General features: G+C 34.9%; 1 protein-coding gene and 1 long non-coding RNA gene across 2 annotated transcripts in view; one reads left to right on the forward strand and one right to left on the reverse strand.

Moving 5' to 3' along the window:
• Window positions 1–20,234, reverse strand: part of DMXL2 (Dmx like 2) — a 53,349-nt gene that overhangs the window by 21,595 nt on the left and 11,520 nt on the right. Inside the window, 20 exon segments of the mRNA XM_075764674.1 lie at window positions 1,160–1,329; window positions 2,109–2,219; window positions 2,518–3,981; window positions 3,984–4,196; window positions 4,952–5,179; window positions 5,645–5,672; window positions 5,674–5,765; window positions 6,494–6,611; window positions 7,973–8,032; window positions 8,034–8,063; window positions 9,113–9,234; window positions 11,032–11,725; window positions 11,873–12,150; window positions 13,247–13,480; window positions 14,207–14,381; window positions 15,355–15,538; window positions 16,248–16,426; window positions 18,236–18,302; window positions 19,292–19,448; window positions 20,079–20,157. Coding sequence (XP_075620789.1) covers window positions 1,160–1,329; window positions 2,109–2,219; window positions 2,518–3,981; window positions 3,984–4,196; window positions 4,952–5,179; window positions 5,645–5,672; window positions 5,674–5,765; window positions 6,494–6,611; window positions 7,973–8,032; window positions 8,034–8,063; window positions 9,113–9,234; window positions 11,032–11,725; window positions 11,873–12,150; window positions 13,247–13,480; window positions 14,207–14,381; window positions 15,355–15,538; window positions 16,248–16,426; window positions 18,236–18,302; window positions 19,292–19,448; window positions 20,079–20,157 — 4,683 coding nt within the window.
• On the forward strand, window positions 4,998–20,081 carry LOC142603516 (uncharacterized). The gene is made up of 5 exons (XR_012837462.1): window positions 4,998–5,134; window positions 14,216–14,318; window positions 15,393–15,511; window positions 18,244–18,332; window positions 19,362–20,081. It is a non-coding gene; the product is annotated as an uncharacterized LOC142603516 (long non-coding RNA).

Below are 20,234 nucleotides of genomic sequence, written 5' to 3' on the forward strand. Positions count from 1 at the left end.
AAAACAGCACTGCTGCAGGTATTAACCCCTCTCAACCACAGCAGGACATGACAAATGTGCAAATAATCTTTTCTTTAAAAGCGTTACAGTAGGTGGTACTATTAGGTGAAATTTCTCTTGCAGTCCATTATTTACATCAGCTAATACAAGCTTTTCTTTAATGAACACTGTTTGGTTTTTGTATAGGACTCAGAGATGTAATTGTATTTGATTTGGAGTACTAGGATAATTAAGTTTTTCTCTTGGATTCTTTGAGTATCCTGTAACTTTTTTAATGTATTTTTACAACAGATGACTTGGAAATTTAGTAGACTAGTAAGTACTTGTGTTCCACAGACATTTCAGGGATGCATTATTTGTTGTACTTAGAAGTAAAAGCTAGTAATTATTCAAATTCATTAAACTTCAAGATACAAGAAAGGTGAATGAAGTTCTTATTAAAGCTGCATTTAAATCTCATTGGTAGCTATGGGAAACAGTTTTAGATATTATCTCAAAAATATATTGCATTTTATCTGCTATTAGACCTCCCATAAGAAAACTCTGCATGCAAATGAGATTTAGTGTTTATTTTGGTTTTACATAATATATGTGCATATTTCTATAAAACTGTAATTTTGTGACTCTTCAGAAGAGTAAAACCTGCATTTATTTGCAGTTCAGATATTTTATGTTCTATACTACTCCATTATAAATAATACAAAATTTGCAAAAAGACTCTTTATATAGTTTTTATAGACTAATATTTTTAGATATATTTATTTCTTAAATGAAACCCACTACTGAACACAAAGCATAATTCCATGTTTAATCTACAGATATATACTGTCTCATATCTGAAAACAAGATTCTTCTTAAAATAGAGTACTTAATATGATCTTTAACATACTGTAAAATATGGGGGGGGGGAAGTGCTTCAGAAATGGCTTTTCCCTAGATCAATGCATTATATTATATTTATATATAATTATATTTTACTATTGATTAATGAAATTTGTAACCCAGGACTACTAAGATCAGTTGGCATAGAAAGAACTAATTCTGCAGGCTCCTGGCTAGGCTAGAGTACAAAGGAATCTGCTATATACAAGTCACCGTGTGTACCTGTTAAGGCATACCTAACAACAGGTAACTATAATTTGTAAGCAATAATAATTACCTTCTCAATGCACCGTCGGAGTGTGTTGATATTCCTGACCCACCAACCAATACCCATAGCTCTTAGTTCAGACCACTGTGGGTCTCCCTTCTGGATAGCAGGAATCATATTGATCAACTCCTCCTCAGCCTCAGAATGAAAAGCCCATGCAAAATGGCAGGTAGATAGGCCTAAACAACAGTGTAAGATAATAAAATTCAGCAGATTGAGACTTGTTAATAAGCAAATGGATTATGTCAGAGATGCAAAGTGGATCTCCACCCAAGAGCTAGGTAGATCTGAGAGAGGCTGTTTCCCTCAACAGGAAGTAGAGCTGCTAAAGGAACAGCTGAAATATCTTTTGCTCACTAGGGATTGTCCTCTCCTCAGTGCTTCTTCCATCATTTTTCAGTACACCATTCATATCCGTATTAGAGTTATATGGTGAAAGACTGAAGGAAAAGTATTCTGTTATTGCAGAGGCAGACCCATTCTGGGCCAGAAACCTTTCTGTCTGCTGCTTAGGTGGTAACTGCTTTTCTTTCCTGCATTTCACAATAGCATTTGCTCAGATTGAGCAAGAGAAAAAACTTGCTGTGCTGAAAATAATAAAATAATCTTTAAGGTAAGATAAAGCCATGCTCGTGTAAAGCAGTATCTTAATTTCTCCAGCAGAGACAACAAAATATATATACAAACTATATGTTATCTGGTTGGGCAACTTACTCATGCCTCAAACTGAATGGGGCGGAATCTTTCTTCTGTTCTAGAGCTATACTGGTTTTGCTCTTCACGGCGCATGCAGGGAAGCCTATACTAAGCCTTTTCAAAATAAGGGCCTTAATGGAATAGCTATAATCTGAAACGAATATGCAGGTAATAGAAAAATATGGTATTATAAACCAAACATAACCAGATCCTGTCAGCTTAGGTGGATTAAATGAAAGAAATACTTCGCTTTATGAAATACCTTGGTGAAGCAGCTGAACTCGATACAGAGGTGGGAGTGATGTCAGAAGGCAGGTGTGCAAGCGCATAGCCAACAAATATCGTAAACCACATTCATCTAAGGTATCTCTTCCTGTGAAATATAAAATTTTGACTTTAGAACATGCAGGTGACTACAAGAGGCATATATACAACTTATACATTCCTCATGCTGCATATGATGCTTCTAAATTTGCCGAGAACCTGAACTACAAGTTTTTATTATGTATGAAACATAAGTAGATATTTATATTAAGTGTTTTTCTTTCTTACTGTATCTAAGCTGAATAACTGATGCTAGCTTTGAGCTTTGTTATCCCAAAATACCAAAGACTAAGTTTACCTTTGCTAAGAAGAACAGGAATGTTAATTTAATAATGTCAGTTACTAACCTGAGTAATTCTTATCTCTGTTCTCATCTAGTTCAGTGCTTGTCATGGCCACAGTGTCTGCCAAAGCTACAAGAAACATCTGCTCCAGTCGAGTGAGGCCTGGCAGACTTGAGTGCATCAGGTGGCTTGAAAGGACACTAGCATGTTCTCGGCCAAAGTAGGTTGGACCGTACTGTGACAGATTAATAACTTTGGATTTACTCTCCCTCTTTTCAGGCTCAAAATCAGTAAAGTCTTCAGTTGTAACAGGCTGAATCTGGAATAGATCTGAGTACTGATCATCTGTTTTTCTCTTAGCATGATCTTCAGAGCCCTGAGGTATTTTAGAAGTTTCTTCAGAAACATATGTGGCATCTTGATCTGCAGCAAGCAGTGCATACAGTGGCAGTGGAGGAATTGAGTCTATCTCTGTGTAGTCTCGAGTACCGTCTTTTCCAGCTGTGATGGTATCCTTTGCAGTACTACCACTTACACTAATGGTGCGAGAAAGGTGGCGTTTAGGACCAGTTCCTTCTCCAGCTTCTGTGTCTTTAACTATTGCCACTTCTCCCGCAATACATTTAACTAAATGCGATAGAATGGCTTTGGCTCGGCGAACTTTACCCAGATCCATAAGTTCTAATAACTGAGTTGGATGATACTGGGGTAGAGTAGGTGAAAGAACATGAGCAGCTTCAAAAAGGCCACCATCCTGAATGACAGTTGGAGTGCCAAAAACATCATCCACAATACCTGCCCCATCAATTACACTGGTCTTCTTTGCTATCAAGCTTGTTTTGAGTGGATCTTGTGTTGCTGAGTCTTCAGTAGTAAAAACATCGCTTTCTCCATCACCAAACTTGACAGCATGTTTCCACTGGGCATAAACATGCATCTCACAGTCCATTCCCACTACCAGTATACCATCTCTCACCCAGGACAGAGAAACAGGCAGTGAAGGAGTGCCATCTACAGATGATACCAAATCAATTGATCTAAGCAACACCCACTTTGACTTTATACCTTGTTTTATGCTACCACCTAGTGGTAAAGTAATGACAGCTACTCCCTCTTTGCTGCTAGTTTGATCTGTCACAATTCCCGAAAGTCTTCCGTACATGAAGATGTTGGCGCCAACTCCAACTGTCAATATATGTGAACCATCTTCTTTTGATACCCAGTCTAAATGCACCAAATGCTTGATACTGGGCACCAGGTATTTGTCTTTATTCAAAAAAGCATCTGATTTACTGTAAACAAATAAATTACTATCTACACTGACCCTTGAATCAAGTACACTTCCAACCTTAACTAAATCATCCAGATGAATTGTCTGTTCCAAAACCCATTCTGATCCTCCTGTAGACTCACATTCAAGTATACAAACATGCATGGAAAATTCTTTGGAAACAAACCCATTATGCTGTATGGGTTGTTTGTATGCTACTGCAAGACGTCCTGTGTAAGAACAGCTAACGGCAACTGCCTTCCTGCTATGCTCACTGTACTGCTGTTGTCTTCTCCTTCATCATTCATTAGAGGCCATTTTCTCCAATGATATGTTTCCCTTTCTTCATTTTTGCTGTTTAGGTCTGTCTCTACAGTACATCTCCAGAACCGCACTCTGTTGTCTGAACATGATGTTACTATCAAATAAGGTGCAAGGCAGACTGGGTATATTGATGAAGAACTCAGGTGACCTGAAGTTAGAGCAAACATATTTACTTTTAGTAATATAAAGCAGAATGCCTATATGAATAAGGCAGACATAACACTGTCTAACTACTGATAGAGAACTTTGCAACCTGGCATTATTTTTCTAATCTGGAGTTGGGGAAGGACAAATGTATTAAGACTGATAAGTCTCGCAGCTTGAACGTTACCAATTACCTGCTTTTCTGGTTGCTATTCAAAGAAGATAAGCTGGAACTGAACTAATTCAGAGAAGGGTTGTTAGAATAATGAAAGGAATACAAAGCCTTAATCAGATGAGATTCAAAAAGTTAAGATTAGGTTCATATAGCCTACCAAAATGAAACCTAAGAAGGGAGGAAAAAAAAAGGAAAAAAGACAGGAGAAGATATAGAAAGATAGACAAACAGAAGTTATAAGTGTATCAAGTAAAAAAAAACCCACTATATACCCACCATGTTAATGCTGCTAGATGAACAGCATGTATAAATTGTTCATTAACAAATTAAGACTAGACGTTAAGTTTCAAACTATTAGAGCAGTAAGCGTCAGGAACAGCTTTCCTGTGGGGACTTGATATATTTATGAAAGGGTAACATGACATGGACACAATGATTTGAGAGCACCTTTTTAGCCCCGTGTTCCCTGTATCGGTAAATCAGAATGTGATAGGCTGAGGAGATACAATCCTGTAAGTTAGGAGGTAAATTAGTGGACCAACTGGGTAGAAAGAAAGAAAGGAAAAAAAAAAGGTTAAATTTACCTGCTGAAGGAGTTGCTCTTATTACTTCTACGCCAACAGGGAGATCCAGAGGTTTGCTATACACAAGTCTGGAGCTCAGAATGAGTTTACTAGCAGTCTGAAGATTAGCAATTGATGAAGACCGTGGAATGGGACCTATGCCAGGTGATACATCTGGAGAAGAATCCACAGTCTTTTGCTCAGGTACACTAAGCTTATTCTCTGCTGATGTAGCTTCAGCTGGTTTTGCTATGTATAAAAAAATTGTTTATAAGTAAGGACAAGGCATGAATATTCTATAATCAGATTTATTTTTATTAGCAGTGCTTAAGTTACACAGAAAATATTTATATGACATATGCAGGCTTATGACATATGTTAGTTTTATTGCATGCTGTGAACATTAATTTTAAGATACCCACAACATTCTGAAATACTGATAGTTTAAAATAAATAATCCAGTGCCTAAGTACATTACTCACCCTATCAACAATTTTTTATATTGCTATTGGTATAGAATGCAACTAACGTTTGTACAGAATCTTATTGCTTCTCTTGCGTTGATTAAATTATTCTGAAGATTCCTGACTTTGAGTCTTTTGCTTAACAAAGGTGACACAATTCGTTTTAAAATAAACCACCAAGCTTTAAATTTTATTTTAAATAATATGAAAGAAAAGTCTGTCTAAAGAAAATTACAGTTACGTCACTCACCTAAACAGGCTTGCACAGATTTGAGATGAAAGATGCCACATCTGAAGAACAGAGCAGCCATTACTATCTTTTCAATTACTACCTAGGTAGAACTTTTCTGAGAAAGGTGGTGGACGATACCCTGTAATTTAAACATGTTATCACTATCATGAGTTTACATTCAACAGAAATAATTTTCAATAACAGAAGACTCTCTAAAAATTATTGATACTAAAAAAACCCTGGTTTACTCTTTGAAAGAGCAAACAAAATATTCAAACAGTACCATTAATAACATTTTTGAATCAACATTTTGTTTGCTTATAGCTACAGAAGAATTACAAAAATAAAGAGATAGACTGACTTACAGACAACCTGAGTATCAGTGGCAAATCTAATTTATTAGATACATTTCCCTTCCCAGTCAGTTGGAACTATTTTGCTAGATTGTAAAGACTTTTCCACCTGCCTGCTTTTTTCCTTTTTATTTTAAAGCTTTAAGTTTACTACCAAATTCCCCAGTTACTTTCTGTTGTATTAACTTAGAAGTCAGATACATTTACCTTATCATCTGGAACTACATATTGATGCAGAAAATACACTTCTGTTTATATATAACATTTAGCATTTTAAAAAATTGACTTTGTCATATAAGTTAAAACGTTTCACTCTAAGCAAATTAGAATGCCTTTGTTTAGTACCATTAGCATGTAAACAACAATTCATATGAGCAACATGAAACAGCCATTTTACTGAATCCTTTTTAATGAGAATCTGTAGAAAACTAGCATATGCTGACTAAGATTTCAGTATTCTTTAAGAATATTTTTAGTACTTACTTCATTCATATTAGTTATTTTTATGCTATACCTTGTGATGGCTGGAAAAATATCTCAGTTTCTTTCCCTTCCACATCTTCCTTATGTGGTTTGTATCCCAAAATGAAGTCTTCTTGAAAGACATGAAGCAATTGTGTGTTTGAGCCACACTGAAACATTAAGTAATAGTTATGCTTCCAGAACAGTATAGCAATGTTTTGTACTAATGCAATTATTTCTTTTGTGCAGTCTACCTACTGATGAGGATCACTTTCTTTTATAATGTTGAAAATTATTTTAATGCATCAGAAAAACTAAACGTTTTCCTCTTATATTAAGAACAGCATATTCTAGAACCTGTTGTTTGTATATTCAAATAATTTCACTGAGGTCTACCATGCTAGACAAATCCTATAATAACAGTTTTGCTGCAGTTATTGACAGATGAATTAGTATCTGATTGGGTTTTATTTCTTTAGATCTTGAATGACAGTAGCAAAAACACTTAGACTTTTATCCATCTTCAGCAGGAAGACATGTCTGCAGTGAATTGTTTGGGAAATCTAAAAAAGGAATGAATTACAGTTTTTCCTTCTTTGGGATATCTCAACAGCTGTCCTTCCTGACAGCAACAGATTTCTTTGCAGTGCCTCCACCTCTCTATAAAGGAGCCTGCTGGCAGTAAAATCCTTTCCTGCAGTCAAGGGAAAGTATGTCCCCCAAAGACAGTGATGGCAAAATTTTCATGTTGCAAAACACCCTCTTTTTCCAGAGCAACATGGAAAGAGAGTATTCCCTATACTCATCTATAAAAATTCTAGAAAAGTATTTTGTAAATACTTTGATTTGTAAAATCAAAGACCCGATGTGATTAATACTTAAAAGGTGTGGAAATTTATTGACAATTAGAGAAATAATTCTTTATATATGTCAAAAATATCAAGATGTCTAATTAAGAAACGGTAAACCTACACTGTTTTCACAAGCTGCTTTCCTAACAGAAAACACAACTGGAACGTGTACGATCAAAATAGCTGTGACTAAGAATAAAGTGTAATAATACTATCTCCTCATTGCTTGAATTGTATAGCTGTATTAGTTAACAGATAAAAAGTTGTCTTACGAGACATATATGGCTATGAGTCCTACATTTTGGAATACTTAGGTCTAGTTTTTAGGTTTGGTGTTTTTTTTAATGTTCATCTTTTTGTTTGGGTTGGGGGGGGGTTGTGATTTCCCCCCCCCCCTTTAAATTATGACAGTTTGTAAACCAGTCTTAAGTTTTGTTTTCATCAAGATTTATGCTTAGAAAACGTTGTTACACTAACAACAGGCTTTCAGCTCCTCTAAAATAAAGTTGTCTGACTAAAATGTTCGAGGTATCTCAACATTCACAAAAGTTTAAGGCAGTCATCATCACCATAGAGAAGTGTCATCTCTTTTACCTCTTTCCAATAGATTAGGTTAATTAACAGACAAAGCTAATAAACACCTTTATGTGATACCCTTAAAGAGTTAACCATTTATTTACTTTGTTTGTTATTGCATCAAGTTCGATAATGCATCCTGGTCGAGCAGTAGATTGCTGGCTTCACAATGTTAAACACTTCCCCAATAAGTTTCTGAAACAGAGAAAATGAGAAGAGTTAGTATAATTTTTCCTTCAGACAGAAGGAAATTGCAGTCATTTATGATAAACTGATGCTTTAATTTTCTTGTTGGCATAAAACCATAACAGACTCCTTCCTGTTGTCATTTTGTCACTATGAATAATGCGTTTATCAAGACAATTGCATTGTTATGAATCTGCAACTATTCATAGGGATAGCACACCAGTTTTTATGGAAACTAAATGCTGTTTATTTAAAGTTTTATCATTTTGTAACATAACTTAGTATCTGTACCATGAGCAACTCAAATAAACTGCTTCACTTCTGTTTAAAGCTCCAGGTTTTGTCACAACACGTAAAAAAAATAAATCAGTCCAGCTTATATATGAACTGAAGGCTCTATTGATTTTTTGCTGGAATGTTCACAATCGTTGCTCCTAGAACAGATTCCCCAGACTGATCTGAATACTGACAGGCACTGTTTTGCAGGATAGTTTATAAAATAACAGAAGAATGGAAAGAAAGAAAGAAAGATGTGCTTCTTTATACAATAGCAGTGCAAGGTCAGGCTTTACTTTGCTTAAAGTCAAAGAAATAAAAAGAATTAAAAAATTGCTTATTACAGAAAAAATAGGTGCTAATATTACCCTTAGCAATAACTTGCCAATTTCCTCCTATGCCACCATCTCTGCCCTTCCTCATATATAGATGTAATTTAGGTGGATATTGAAGTCTTGCTCTTCTGTCTTCACCTTCCCACTTGCTCTTGACTCCTCTCTTTTGTGAGAAGACAAAGAAAGAAATCCTGTTTTTCTTTTCCCTACCAGCTACAGGTTGGGGAAACTTGTCAGGGAAATTTTATTTTACTTTTAGTAGTAATAGCTGCATTTCTATCTGCTAATGTTTACAGAGAGGTGCAAAACGTAATTATGCAAGGTAAAATCCTATACACGGAATGGCAAAAAAACTATACAGAACTAAGTGAAGGCAAACCACTGGAAAAAAGTTACCTTAATTAGTTTTATTTTAATTCTTTCAAACCATTGCTACATAAAACTTACAGATGATTCAGGGTCAGATAATTCATCTAGAAGTTTTCGTGCATCTACGACAGCTTGATAGAGTCTCAGGTTTTTGCCATCAGATGCAACAAAGCAAGCACTAGCAGAGTTGCAGTATGTACCTAATAGAAAACACAAAAATTTCATGGTTAAAGAAAAAAATAGCAGTCAAATGGCATCAGACATGATGCCATTACAAGCCACTTTTATCTGAATAGGTTTCTAACATAATTTTCATAAAGTACTGAACCAAAAACATAAGTAAATGTGTGCATTAAAACACCATTATTTGAACTTTGAAATAACTCTTTCTGCTCATTTATATAACTGAAACTCCTCATAATCTAAGCAGAATACGTAAGTGTTTACAAACATTGTTCACACAGACAAAAAACAGTATGTAGTACACCTAAGGGAACACTGCTGTTCCCTAAAATGGGTATGTTCTCTTCACTGTCACCTCCAAGGAGGTGCTCAGAAGTGCTAACTCTAGCTTCCCTAGGTTCTCAGAGACAATTTAGACTAGGAGGATAAGGTAAACTGTTCAGAAAAGCTATCTTAGCTATAGCTTTTTTCTTTGTTTACGGTTTCTTCTTTTATCCTCTTTGGATAAAATTAATCTCTATGAATGTTCCCTTCTACCCTCCAATTAAAAGTGCAGATATAAAAGTGGAGGGAGAAATATATCTGCAGCAGTGAATAATATATGAAAAACTGTAAGAGAATGTCTTTTTTGCTTCTCTACAGTATATAGAACAGGCTTGACACAAGGTTTTCTATTCTGATGTATGTTTTCCTCTTACATTGTAAGAGGGAAGCAGTGAGTTATTTGTGTTTAGAAGACTGTGTGGGATTCAGACAGCACAGAATGTTACTATGAGAGCAGAGAAAATGGATTTATTTTGTTTTAAATCAAAGATGTTATCCATTTATTATGCATATTTAGGATTTTTGAGGTTGTACAACATCTTTGATACCCATTTAATCACTGCAAAGGTCAGACTGGCCTTAACGTAATAAAATGACCTAGCATTATCGGTAAAAAATTTAATGTTACATCCACAGCACATATGACATTTTTAGTATCGTATACAGAGATGACAACTATTATAACAGCATCTTTATGCTAATTCAAAAATAAGTATCTGAGTGGTGGAATAGAGTAACATTTGTGGAGATAATTTTCCTAATTGCAATAGAAAGCCCTAAAATTAAATACAAAAACTGAAGAATTGTCCTAGGCAGTTATACATCAGATGATATAATGCCTGACCTCTGAAAAAGTACTGCTTGCAGTTCTGTAAAGTAAACGTAGAATATTTTTAAAGAAATCGACTGTGTTCTAACTGGGCTTTTGTAAACCACTGACAGCGTGAAGAATTTTGGTATTGTTTCAGGATCCTCTAAGCAGAGTTCTTAGCCAGCATGTTAAAAGATTTCGATAGTGTAAATTTTGGCTGAAAAACTTTCCCAATAATTCAGATGTTCAAGTGGTCCAAATACTAGTTCTGCTCAACCCACTGCCTCCTGCAGCTGTATGTGGCCAACAATCCAGATGCCTAAGTCATCAGAACATCTGCATTATTAATACCATGTCAATACAGAGAACACTCAGTGAAGCTGCCTAAAGCACTGAGGAAAGTGTCATCTTGTTCTTTGTGAGAGTGATGATTGCTTCCTCACACAAAGTTACTGAATGTCAGCTGATCCACAGTAACTACAGACACAGTCAAATCAAATGAAATGTTTTGAAGTATCTTAGCCTCAAATGAAATAAAAATGCTTAATTTGTGTAATACAAAGAAATTGCTGAAAAGTTTATATAAATATACTCCAAATACAATAGTAATTTATTTTAACAAATTAATTATATAACTCACAGTGTTAACTCTATATGGAAACATGCTAAGTATACTCACCAAGGCAGTAACTGGGAATAAGTGTTGGAAGCCAGGCTACGTTAGAGAAAGCGGAGGTATGAAGAGAGTTAATTCGAGCCAATTCAGATACTCCTCCAGTGTATGATAGAGGTCCTATAGGGTCTACACGCCACAGAATCAGCTCACTATAGATTGCATTTGGGTCATGGAATGTGCGGGTTGCTGCGTTTTTAAGTTGCTGTCTAAAAGAACCTTTCACATGTTTAATAGGATCCGTTATTCTGTTTGTCCTGTCAGAGTCCCAGGAACTGTCTGATTCAGGAGTTAATAGAGCATTATGATGGGAAGACGTTAGCAGTAACGGTAAAACAGAATGGCAAGCTAGATCATTGAGATGAAATCGGTGACCGCAGTACCTAAATTTATGTGATACAGTTAGCACAGTAGTGAAAGCTGACTTATCAGCAAAAGTAACTGCCCACTGATTGAGAGAGCCATCTATATGTTTGGAAATCATCATTACTATGGGAGAAGTTATATTCATGTTTGTGCTGTCCTGGGCAAAGCTTGGTCCTTTATTTGCTAGAGTTTTATCTGGAAAGTCCATTGTCTTCTGATGTACAGCATTACTGTCTTTTACAAAGACAGGGCAAGCATACATCATAATATTCTTGCTAAGGGAACTAGCATCTCCTGATGGAAATGCAACAGGAATCCTAGAAGAAAATGAAACCTAAAAAAGAAAAAAAAAATTAGAATAAATTTTAGCTTTTTCACAGGAAGTACTTTAAATTCATACTGATATTCAGATATAAAAGAAAGGACACAATGATTGTTGATTAAGATCATAAATAATAAAACTATTTCAAATGTACAATACCTGAACTTGTCGAAAGATGCCTGGAGTGTATTCATCTAAATATTTCACATGCCACACCAAAAAGGTACCATCAATAGGATGGATAGTAAAAAGCATATCTGGATTTCTGTTCCATTCAGTTAGGAGCAACTCAATTTTCCGATCTAACAAAACTGTTGGAAGAGGCATGCGTGGGCCTGCTAGCAGAGATGTTTTGGGGCTTCCCTCTCTTTCTCCATCCTCATGTTCTGAAGAGCCTGTACCAGTCCCTGTCTCTGATTCTCTATCTATAGACAAGTCTGCAACAGAAATGAAATGTGACATTTTATCCATTGCAAACATTTCCCTATCAGTTTCTATTCAAAACAACACAATATTTTTTAATCTGCTAATAGTACTATCTGATAAGAACATTCATGCACATTGAGGGTAGAAACATCTTTGGTCTGTCTGTACAAAAATATGAGGCTCTGGCCTTTGACTATTGCTTCTAACTATGCAATACAAGTAGTAATAAATATAACCATAAAACTCTAGATACTTAGAGTAATGCCCTGCCTAAGATTATTCTGGTCAACTACATAAACCCACACATTTTATATTATTGCTGGTTCCATATTAATGTGTTGGGGTTTTTTATTTAGAAGGTAATCATGAAATATATGGTATGTAATCATTGATGAAGTAGTATGTATTGTATGTTCAATAAGAATTATCACACACTTAACTACGGCATTGGTAATCTAGATTTGAAGAATCTAAGCATTATAAATGACACAACGTATCATCAGGTTACTCTCACTAATTGGACTTACTGGTTTCTGTAGACAGATTTTTATTTTACACATTCTTACTGGCCAACTGACCCTCCCACAGCAATGTAAAGTGTTTCTGGTAAGATATGTTTTCCATCCTTAATTTCAAATATGTCTCTGTTCCCTTGTGAACAGCTACAGTTGGCATCATCGGATGAGCTAAGGTTTAACATGTAAATCTTACCAGTACTGGAAACAGTGCAGTTGTATTAAAATGGAGCTATATCCAACCCTTCTTAAAGCTTGCCATAAATTAGTATGTCATTACTGACAATCAGATTGTAAGATGAATAGAGAGCAGGTTTTAGTCATAATTTCATAGCTCAGTGGAACATATCCAAAATGGAAATGAAAGACAAAAGCTACCTTTCTTTTCCACTGTGTATCACTATTGTGTTTCAACAAAGAGTACATCATGCCTACAATTACAGCAGCCAAAATTCCAGTTGTAATTGTGTATTTATTTTAGATTAATGATAAAATGTTGGCACTTATAATTCTTGTGCTAAATAATTGCATTAATTATTGCATTAATGTACTTCAGAATAATTATTGTGCTACGTATCTCAATATTACTAACCATGATCTAATTTCATATGTAAACCTCTCTCTTTTTCTTCCATTTCTTCTTCCTCTTCAACCTCAACATCAAAATCTTGTTCTAGTTGTTGTTCAGAAATTTGTCTTAGATGCTCCATAAATACTTCAATAGAGGATGTAAAATTAAATTCTTTATTATTCAACCAGTGAACTACGAAGCCTCCATTTCCTTCATCTATATTAAAAGCTGTTCCAGCCAAGACTGATGGAATATCTGTGGACATTTTTAAACAAATAAAAAAGCTATATATTAAACTGATATATACACACACACATATACACAGATTTCTTAAGTCATTTAACTTAAGTAGAACATAATTCGTGCTTGTAAGATTAGAAAAGGTAAGATGCAGATCAAGTTTCTTCATGCAATTGTAATTAAAAAAAGTAAAAATATCTTAATATCAATAAATTTACCTGAAAATTTATTCTTATGTGAATGGTAAATTATATTCAACAGTTCTAATTGCTCAGTGTCATATGTTGCAGTGTGCTTGTACAGATTTTTAGGTAAGGCACATGATCGCTCTTTAATCTTCTCCTTGTTTAAAATATTCTACATTATTCTATAAAAAGCAGCTGGTACAGCTCTTTTTAATTCACTATATATTCTGTAGGATGCAAATACTCTATTCATCATATACCATTGCCTCCCAAACCCCAACAATCAAATGCCAAACAGACTTTAAATTTAGGTTTGATTTCTGATGTGCAAAGATGAATTTAATTTGCTTTCAAAAGTGCTGAAGGTATTCAGAATAAATTCAGCCTTATTTGTCTTACAAAACTCTATGCCAAGTAACAGACTTGTGAAATAACAGTCTTCCTACAAATTCTCTATATTCAATCAGGCAAAGCAAAGAATGTGCATCTCAGCTCCTTTTATTTTTTCATTTTGTGCAAATATATTATTACAGGTTAATAAATCGTTGTATTTCACCTGTATTAGGGTTGATGCTTGCTGCTATATGGAAGTGACCAAGTGCATTTGCGTGATGTGAAATGTGACGCTGAACTTCATGAGTACCCTGTTGATCTGGCAGTACATCTGTGTGGGTAACAAGAACTGAAGATCTCCTTTGTCCTTTTCTCATGTTTTTCAAATGGTGAATTGTCTGGTATAGTGATAAAAAATCAATTAAGAAATACTAAAAACTGTAAGGTAAAAATTCACACTTACATAAAGCCTAAACATTTTTAACTTCCTTCTACCGAAGAGGTGAAGACTAATTTCAAAAGGATTATTTTAAATAGATTTCAACAGAGTTTAGTAACACTTATGTACTGGTGAAAGGCAAAGCTCTTCTAACAGTCTTCTGAAAGTTCCTTTAATACCTGCTTCAACAACAACACAAAAATACAGACTATTTTGTGTAACATTCATAAACAAGATTACAACAATCTAAAAGCAATATAATTTTATAATGAATTATTTTTGTGTAACTGAAAATTGCTGGGAGCACGTGGAGAGCACAACTGCTTCTACAGCCCAAAGCATACTTAGTTCCACTCTCCCTATTTGTTGGTGATCATGATATGCAAAAAGTAAAAACTTGGTCTGATTGTAATAGTCTACAAATGAGTGGTGGGGTTTGTTTTGTTTTGTTTTCTTGGTTTTATATTGATAAGTTTTCTCTTACTGTAAACTTAATAGACTTGATATAACTGCTACTGAAATTTAGAGCCCCATAATCCCACCTTTTGGAAATGCAATTATCAAATCAGCTAATTAAAAATTAAAAGAGTTTATTTACTGCTTCCACTGTTTTTATAATTACAGACTTTCAGACCAAATCAGAACGAAACCATCACTTATTATTCCACATTAAATATTGTCTCTTCCCATCACTGTTAGTTAGCTATACGAAACGTAGATTGAGGTTTAAGAACATGGAGCTTGGATGCGGAGTTGCAAAGTCTCTGACTTCTTCAGTGTTTAGTAATAGACTTCAAAAAATGATATCAAATAATACAGACTATTATGCTTATAAGAACTAGATAATACACATCATTAGAGTTCTACATCCTTTAAATATTTAAATTTTAAAAATCTTGAAATAAATTGACAAAATAAGTATTTACTTGTACCTCTAGTGCATGCTGTATTTTGTCCTTCTGCTTTCCAGACTGAGAGATAGTGCTGCTAATGCTGGAAGTGCTAGTTTCACAGATCTGCTCACCAAGAAGAGTATCTTCTGGTAACAACGTCTCTGCCCACAGCCGACAGATGCCATCAAGACATGATGTGAGTAACACGTTACAGACCAAACCCCTAAAAACAGACACATCAAGGTTACTACCCAATGCAATTAAATTAGGTATATGGACTCAGCAGAAATTAGGGGAGTACACAAGTATTTAGCAGTTATTGTTTCATCCAAATTTCTGTCTCTCTCTAACTGAAGATTTTATATCAGTAGTGATTTTTGGCACGCTGATAAACCCGTAGATTATTGGCAAAAGTGCATGTGAACATGGAATGGTGATTATGTGATAAATGCAACAGGTTTTAGAAAACTGCAGTTATGAAACTCCCTAAACTATCTGACTTGCTTCACTATGTGAAGAATGCATACGTTTTACTAAATAATGAAAAATTAAATAGAACAACTAGTTAAATACCAGTATATACAACAAGGTGCAGAAAATAGCTTACTAAATGCTAGTAATTTAAACAAATATTTTATTTCCAATGTCATAGCAACATTTGGTGAAGACAAAGCCTTACATCCATGCTTCCTGGCATAACTTGAGAAGGCACTAAAGTTTAAACCATATTTTAAAATAAATCTCACCTATTAACATGCCTATCACTATTGTACTAGGTAATAAAGAAACTTATGGGAAGATGTTGATATGTTTTATTTCTTGAAAGTATAAGCAGAGAAATCTAATCATGTTCTTGATGGCTAAACTAAGTAAAGTGTTGAAAAAATACTTGGTCAAAGGCTTGTTTTTTTTAAAAAAGAAAATTTTCGAACCTGGGCATGTACTTGCTAATGTTACGCCATGAAAATCCTGTCACTGCTCGAGGATGTGCCAAATAAACAAATGAGAAGTGGACAACCCCTGAGCATTTTTTCTTTTCTTCATTCTCTTGGGGCAGAAGAGATGACTTCCAACCAGTCATAGGATACCAAACCTTTAAGAGGCAGTCATCCTAGGTAAAGCAATAAAAAAAACCACGGGGTTAGCTTGCTGTAACTCAAAATGTCACAAAAAGAAAATCTCAAATAATAAGAAAACTGCTGTTCCTGGTATCTTCCATGAAAATTTGATATGTGGCCCAGAACTATTTGGAGTTTTTCAGACAACCCATTTCTGAGACCACTTATTTCATTGATGGTCATCCTGGAATGAGTTACAGGACTGAAGAAATAATCTGCTGACAACACTCCACTCCCAGAAGGAATTTTTCTTCCAGTCCAGTTGGCCCCCCTACTTCCCTCTTAGTTCTCTGTGCATTTTCTGCATAGCACGTGTGCATGTTTAAATCCCTTGTCCGTTTCCCTGCAAAGCCAGAAGTAGGCTGCACCCTACAATATTAAGCTCATTAACAGTCAGTTTCTCCACTGACACAATTCATGCTGTAAGCCCCTGTTGGTTCCCATGCACAGAAAGCCTGAATTTCATGGAAAAGTACAGTGAGCATAGGCAGACAGTAGAGGAGCAGATGCATATTACAACCTTCCCCTCCACCAGCACAACCTATGCTACCTTTCTGGTTTGAATGGTTGGGCGCCACTGATGTAATTAATTGAAATAAATCTGAATCGCTGACACAGCAATACTACAAATGCTGATAAGTGAGACTGGAGTACGATTATACTGATGTGAGCTAAGGACATTACTAGTACAACAGTACATTGTGCACAGCTGGATGCCACATCCCTGGATTTCAGGACTTGCTGCTGGAGTGGAGATACAGAATAAAGTAAATACATGAATAAATCACAAGCCTCTGAGAGTGTAGAAAAAAGATAGTATTTCCTGACAAGCATCAAAAAGTACAGTATCTGACCACAGATTCTGCAAGAAGGAAGTCTGACAGGCAGCCCTGTTAAGAATTATGATCAAAGCTGTGTATTTCATGTGACAACTAATACAGAGCTGTCCTAGAGACAGAAAATGACTTCTGGAACCATCTGCTTCATCTACTTAGTCAAATTCTTAGCTATATAAAAGTATATTCATGGGAAATAGAAATATGGAATGAAGTAAATCTTTTTATAATTTTCTAACCACAATGTTTCTAAATGTAATATTTATTAAGGTGTTGCAAGTACGTTTTTAATCATAAAACAATGCAGATCATGATTTGGTTGTCTTTAGTAAGTGTAAGAATACAAAGGTTCCTAAAATTCATCTCATTGTTCAACCAACATTAAGTGCAAGCAATAAATGCTTACCTATCCAGACCTGAAAACCAAAGGGAATCACTCAAATGAGAGGGTGACATTAAGGAGAATTATTAATTGAAAACTTAGCTTCAATAGCAATTTGACAAAAAATATGCCAAATGGAAATAGAAGTTAAGAACTGATAATTGAACCCAAATTTCACTAAATAGAAAATGCTTTCTAATTTATCCACTGAGGTGTGCATATTATACCAGTTTAAATGTGATGTGTTCTACACTAATGATGTAATATTTATCCTCATTATTTCCAACAGAAGTAGAAAAATATGTTTATGCATATCTGAAAGTTCATCTAGGTATACTTTATCTAAAAAAATATATATACGCAAGTCTGTATCAATGTCACTGCATTTCCAGGTTGATTCTCAAGTATTTAGTAAGAGTACACAGCTAAATTCATGGAATTACATGAAAATACAGCTGTATTTAACTTAGCTCAGATTACAATACAGTGTATGGTTCAGGACTATTCTGTATTACTTATTTACTTCTGTCAAACAAATGCAAAACTTTGCAAATGCTTATTTAATTATTCTTTTTTGTCCTTACCTTCCCAGCTGTTGCAAAGTATTCACCATCAGGAGACCATGCCATCAAATGTACTGATACTGCAGTCCTAAAGATCATGAGAATAAAGTTTTAAGTTGTAAGTAAAGTCTATTTATTCTACAGTATTACTCCATATGTATTCAGTTAAGTATTCTTGTTCATTATTTAAGTGAAATATATTAGTATTTTATAGTTGTTGCTTTAAGCATACTTTAGAAATAGCAGAAGCATAAAAGGTATTTGCTACGATGAAACAAAATATTTAGTATTTTCACAGTTTTACAGAAAAAAGCCCATAAAATAAAGTGGTTTAAGTATGGCAAGCCTAGGCTAGATCTGATGAGATCAGAGAAGTGAAGTTTGTCCCACCTGCTCCTCTACTCCCAGTGAAGCCAAGACAAATAGTAGGAGGAAATGAAGGTGAAGATAAGTTGTGATACTGTTTTTCTGTGACTACAGCTTATGGATCAGCTGTCTAAAAGAGGAAAGCAGCCTATACAGTACTTTGTGGGCACAAAATTGAAAATGGCTTCAAAATAGTCCAGATAAAACAGGTTCATAGGCAGCTGCTTCCCAAGTCTTCATCTATACATATATATACATGGGGGGGGGTGTGTGTGTATCTATATACATATTTTTAAATGGCTGATTATGAAGCACTTCCGTAACATGGATCTCAAATAGAACTGGGTAGAAAGAGTTTCAGGACCCTCTTCCTAAGATTTAGGAAGCAGCTCTCATCTTTATCTGCCTGCAACTGCTCCTCTGTTCAGTCTCATCCAATATCTCAGCACTGCTTTCACAGATGAGAAAATAAGGAAAATTTTGATATATTGCCAGTGCTACAGTTTGGGTAAGCCTTTGACTAGGTTATCTGGTGATAGGCCACTTGAAAAAGTGAGGAATTTTTATTTGGAGTAACTTACTTTATTTGAATTTTATAGTATTTTAAGCTGATTTAAAAGCACATTTTAAAATATGGTTTTGGAGAGAAGATAGGGTTGATATATGAGGTGGCATTGCAATTTGTCTGAAAATAAAAATTATCTCACTCACTTGCACTGCCACACACATTTCCAGTCATTTAGAACCGGGAGAACCTTATCATCTTTGAACTGATTGTCAGGATCATCATCTTCATCTTCCTCTACAATGTCACTAGATGGAGGGGCCCACAATTGCAAGAAGTCAGTTGCTGTCAACAGTCTGTTACCTGAAAGTGAGTAATAACACAGCTGTGAAACCAAGATGATGCACGTATGTTGAAAGATTAAGCCTGTCATCATATTTTGTTGAGAATTATTCAAAACAGGTTGAAAACTCAACTTTATATAGTCCTTTTAAAATATGATAAGCTATTCAATCATATTATACAGATGTTTTTATTAAAGCATTTTGAATTTATAATATCTTTTAAGACAGAACCTAAAGGGTTTTTTGGTGACTTCAAATGATAAATCATATTTAATAATGAATGTTGTATATGCTAAATAGCTATTCACATCTCAAATTCATACTGTTAGACATCTTATAAATATCTGTGTCCGGGTACACTGATGACCTTAATTGTGATAAAATTCTATTTAAATTATTATTAGTGGCAATTTAAGCCCGTTAGCAACTTAATATTCTCAAACTAAGATCTTGCATAAGAGACTTAAATACTTGGCACAGCTTCTTCACAAATGCTAACTGTAGCCTCACGTTTTATGCAACACTGCCTGAGAACAGATAATCTAAAATTTCCATATTCATGCTCTCACTTTATTACAATAAAAATAATTTGTGTTTAAGTTTCCCTAGCTACAGACGATGAACAAATATTTCACAAACTTCACATTACCTTGAGGATCCCATGCCAGGTTGTAAGTCATAGAACTGAGGAAGAATTGCCCAGTTTTAAGCCACTGACACTTTAGTTGCTGTAGTTAAAAAACAGTAAAGGATTAATTCTCACAGCAACAGCAAAATACAAAGGTATTGGTAATTTCTTTCTTTC

The sequence above is a fragment of the Balearica regulorum genome, chromosome 12, assembly GCF_011004875.1.
Source record: "Balearica regulorum gibbericeps isolate bBalReg1 chromosome 12, bBalReg1.pri, whole genome shotgun sequence".
In the NCBI taxonomy this organism is placed as follows: Eukaryota; Metazoa; Chordata; class Aves; order Gruiformes; family Gruidae; genus Balearica; species Balearica regulorum.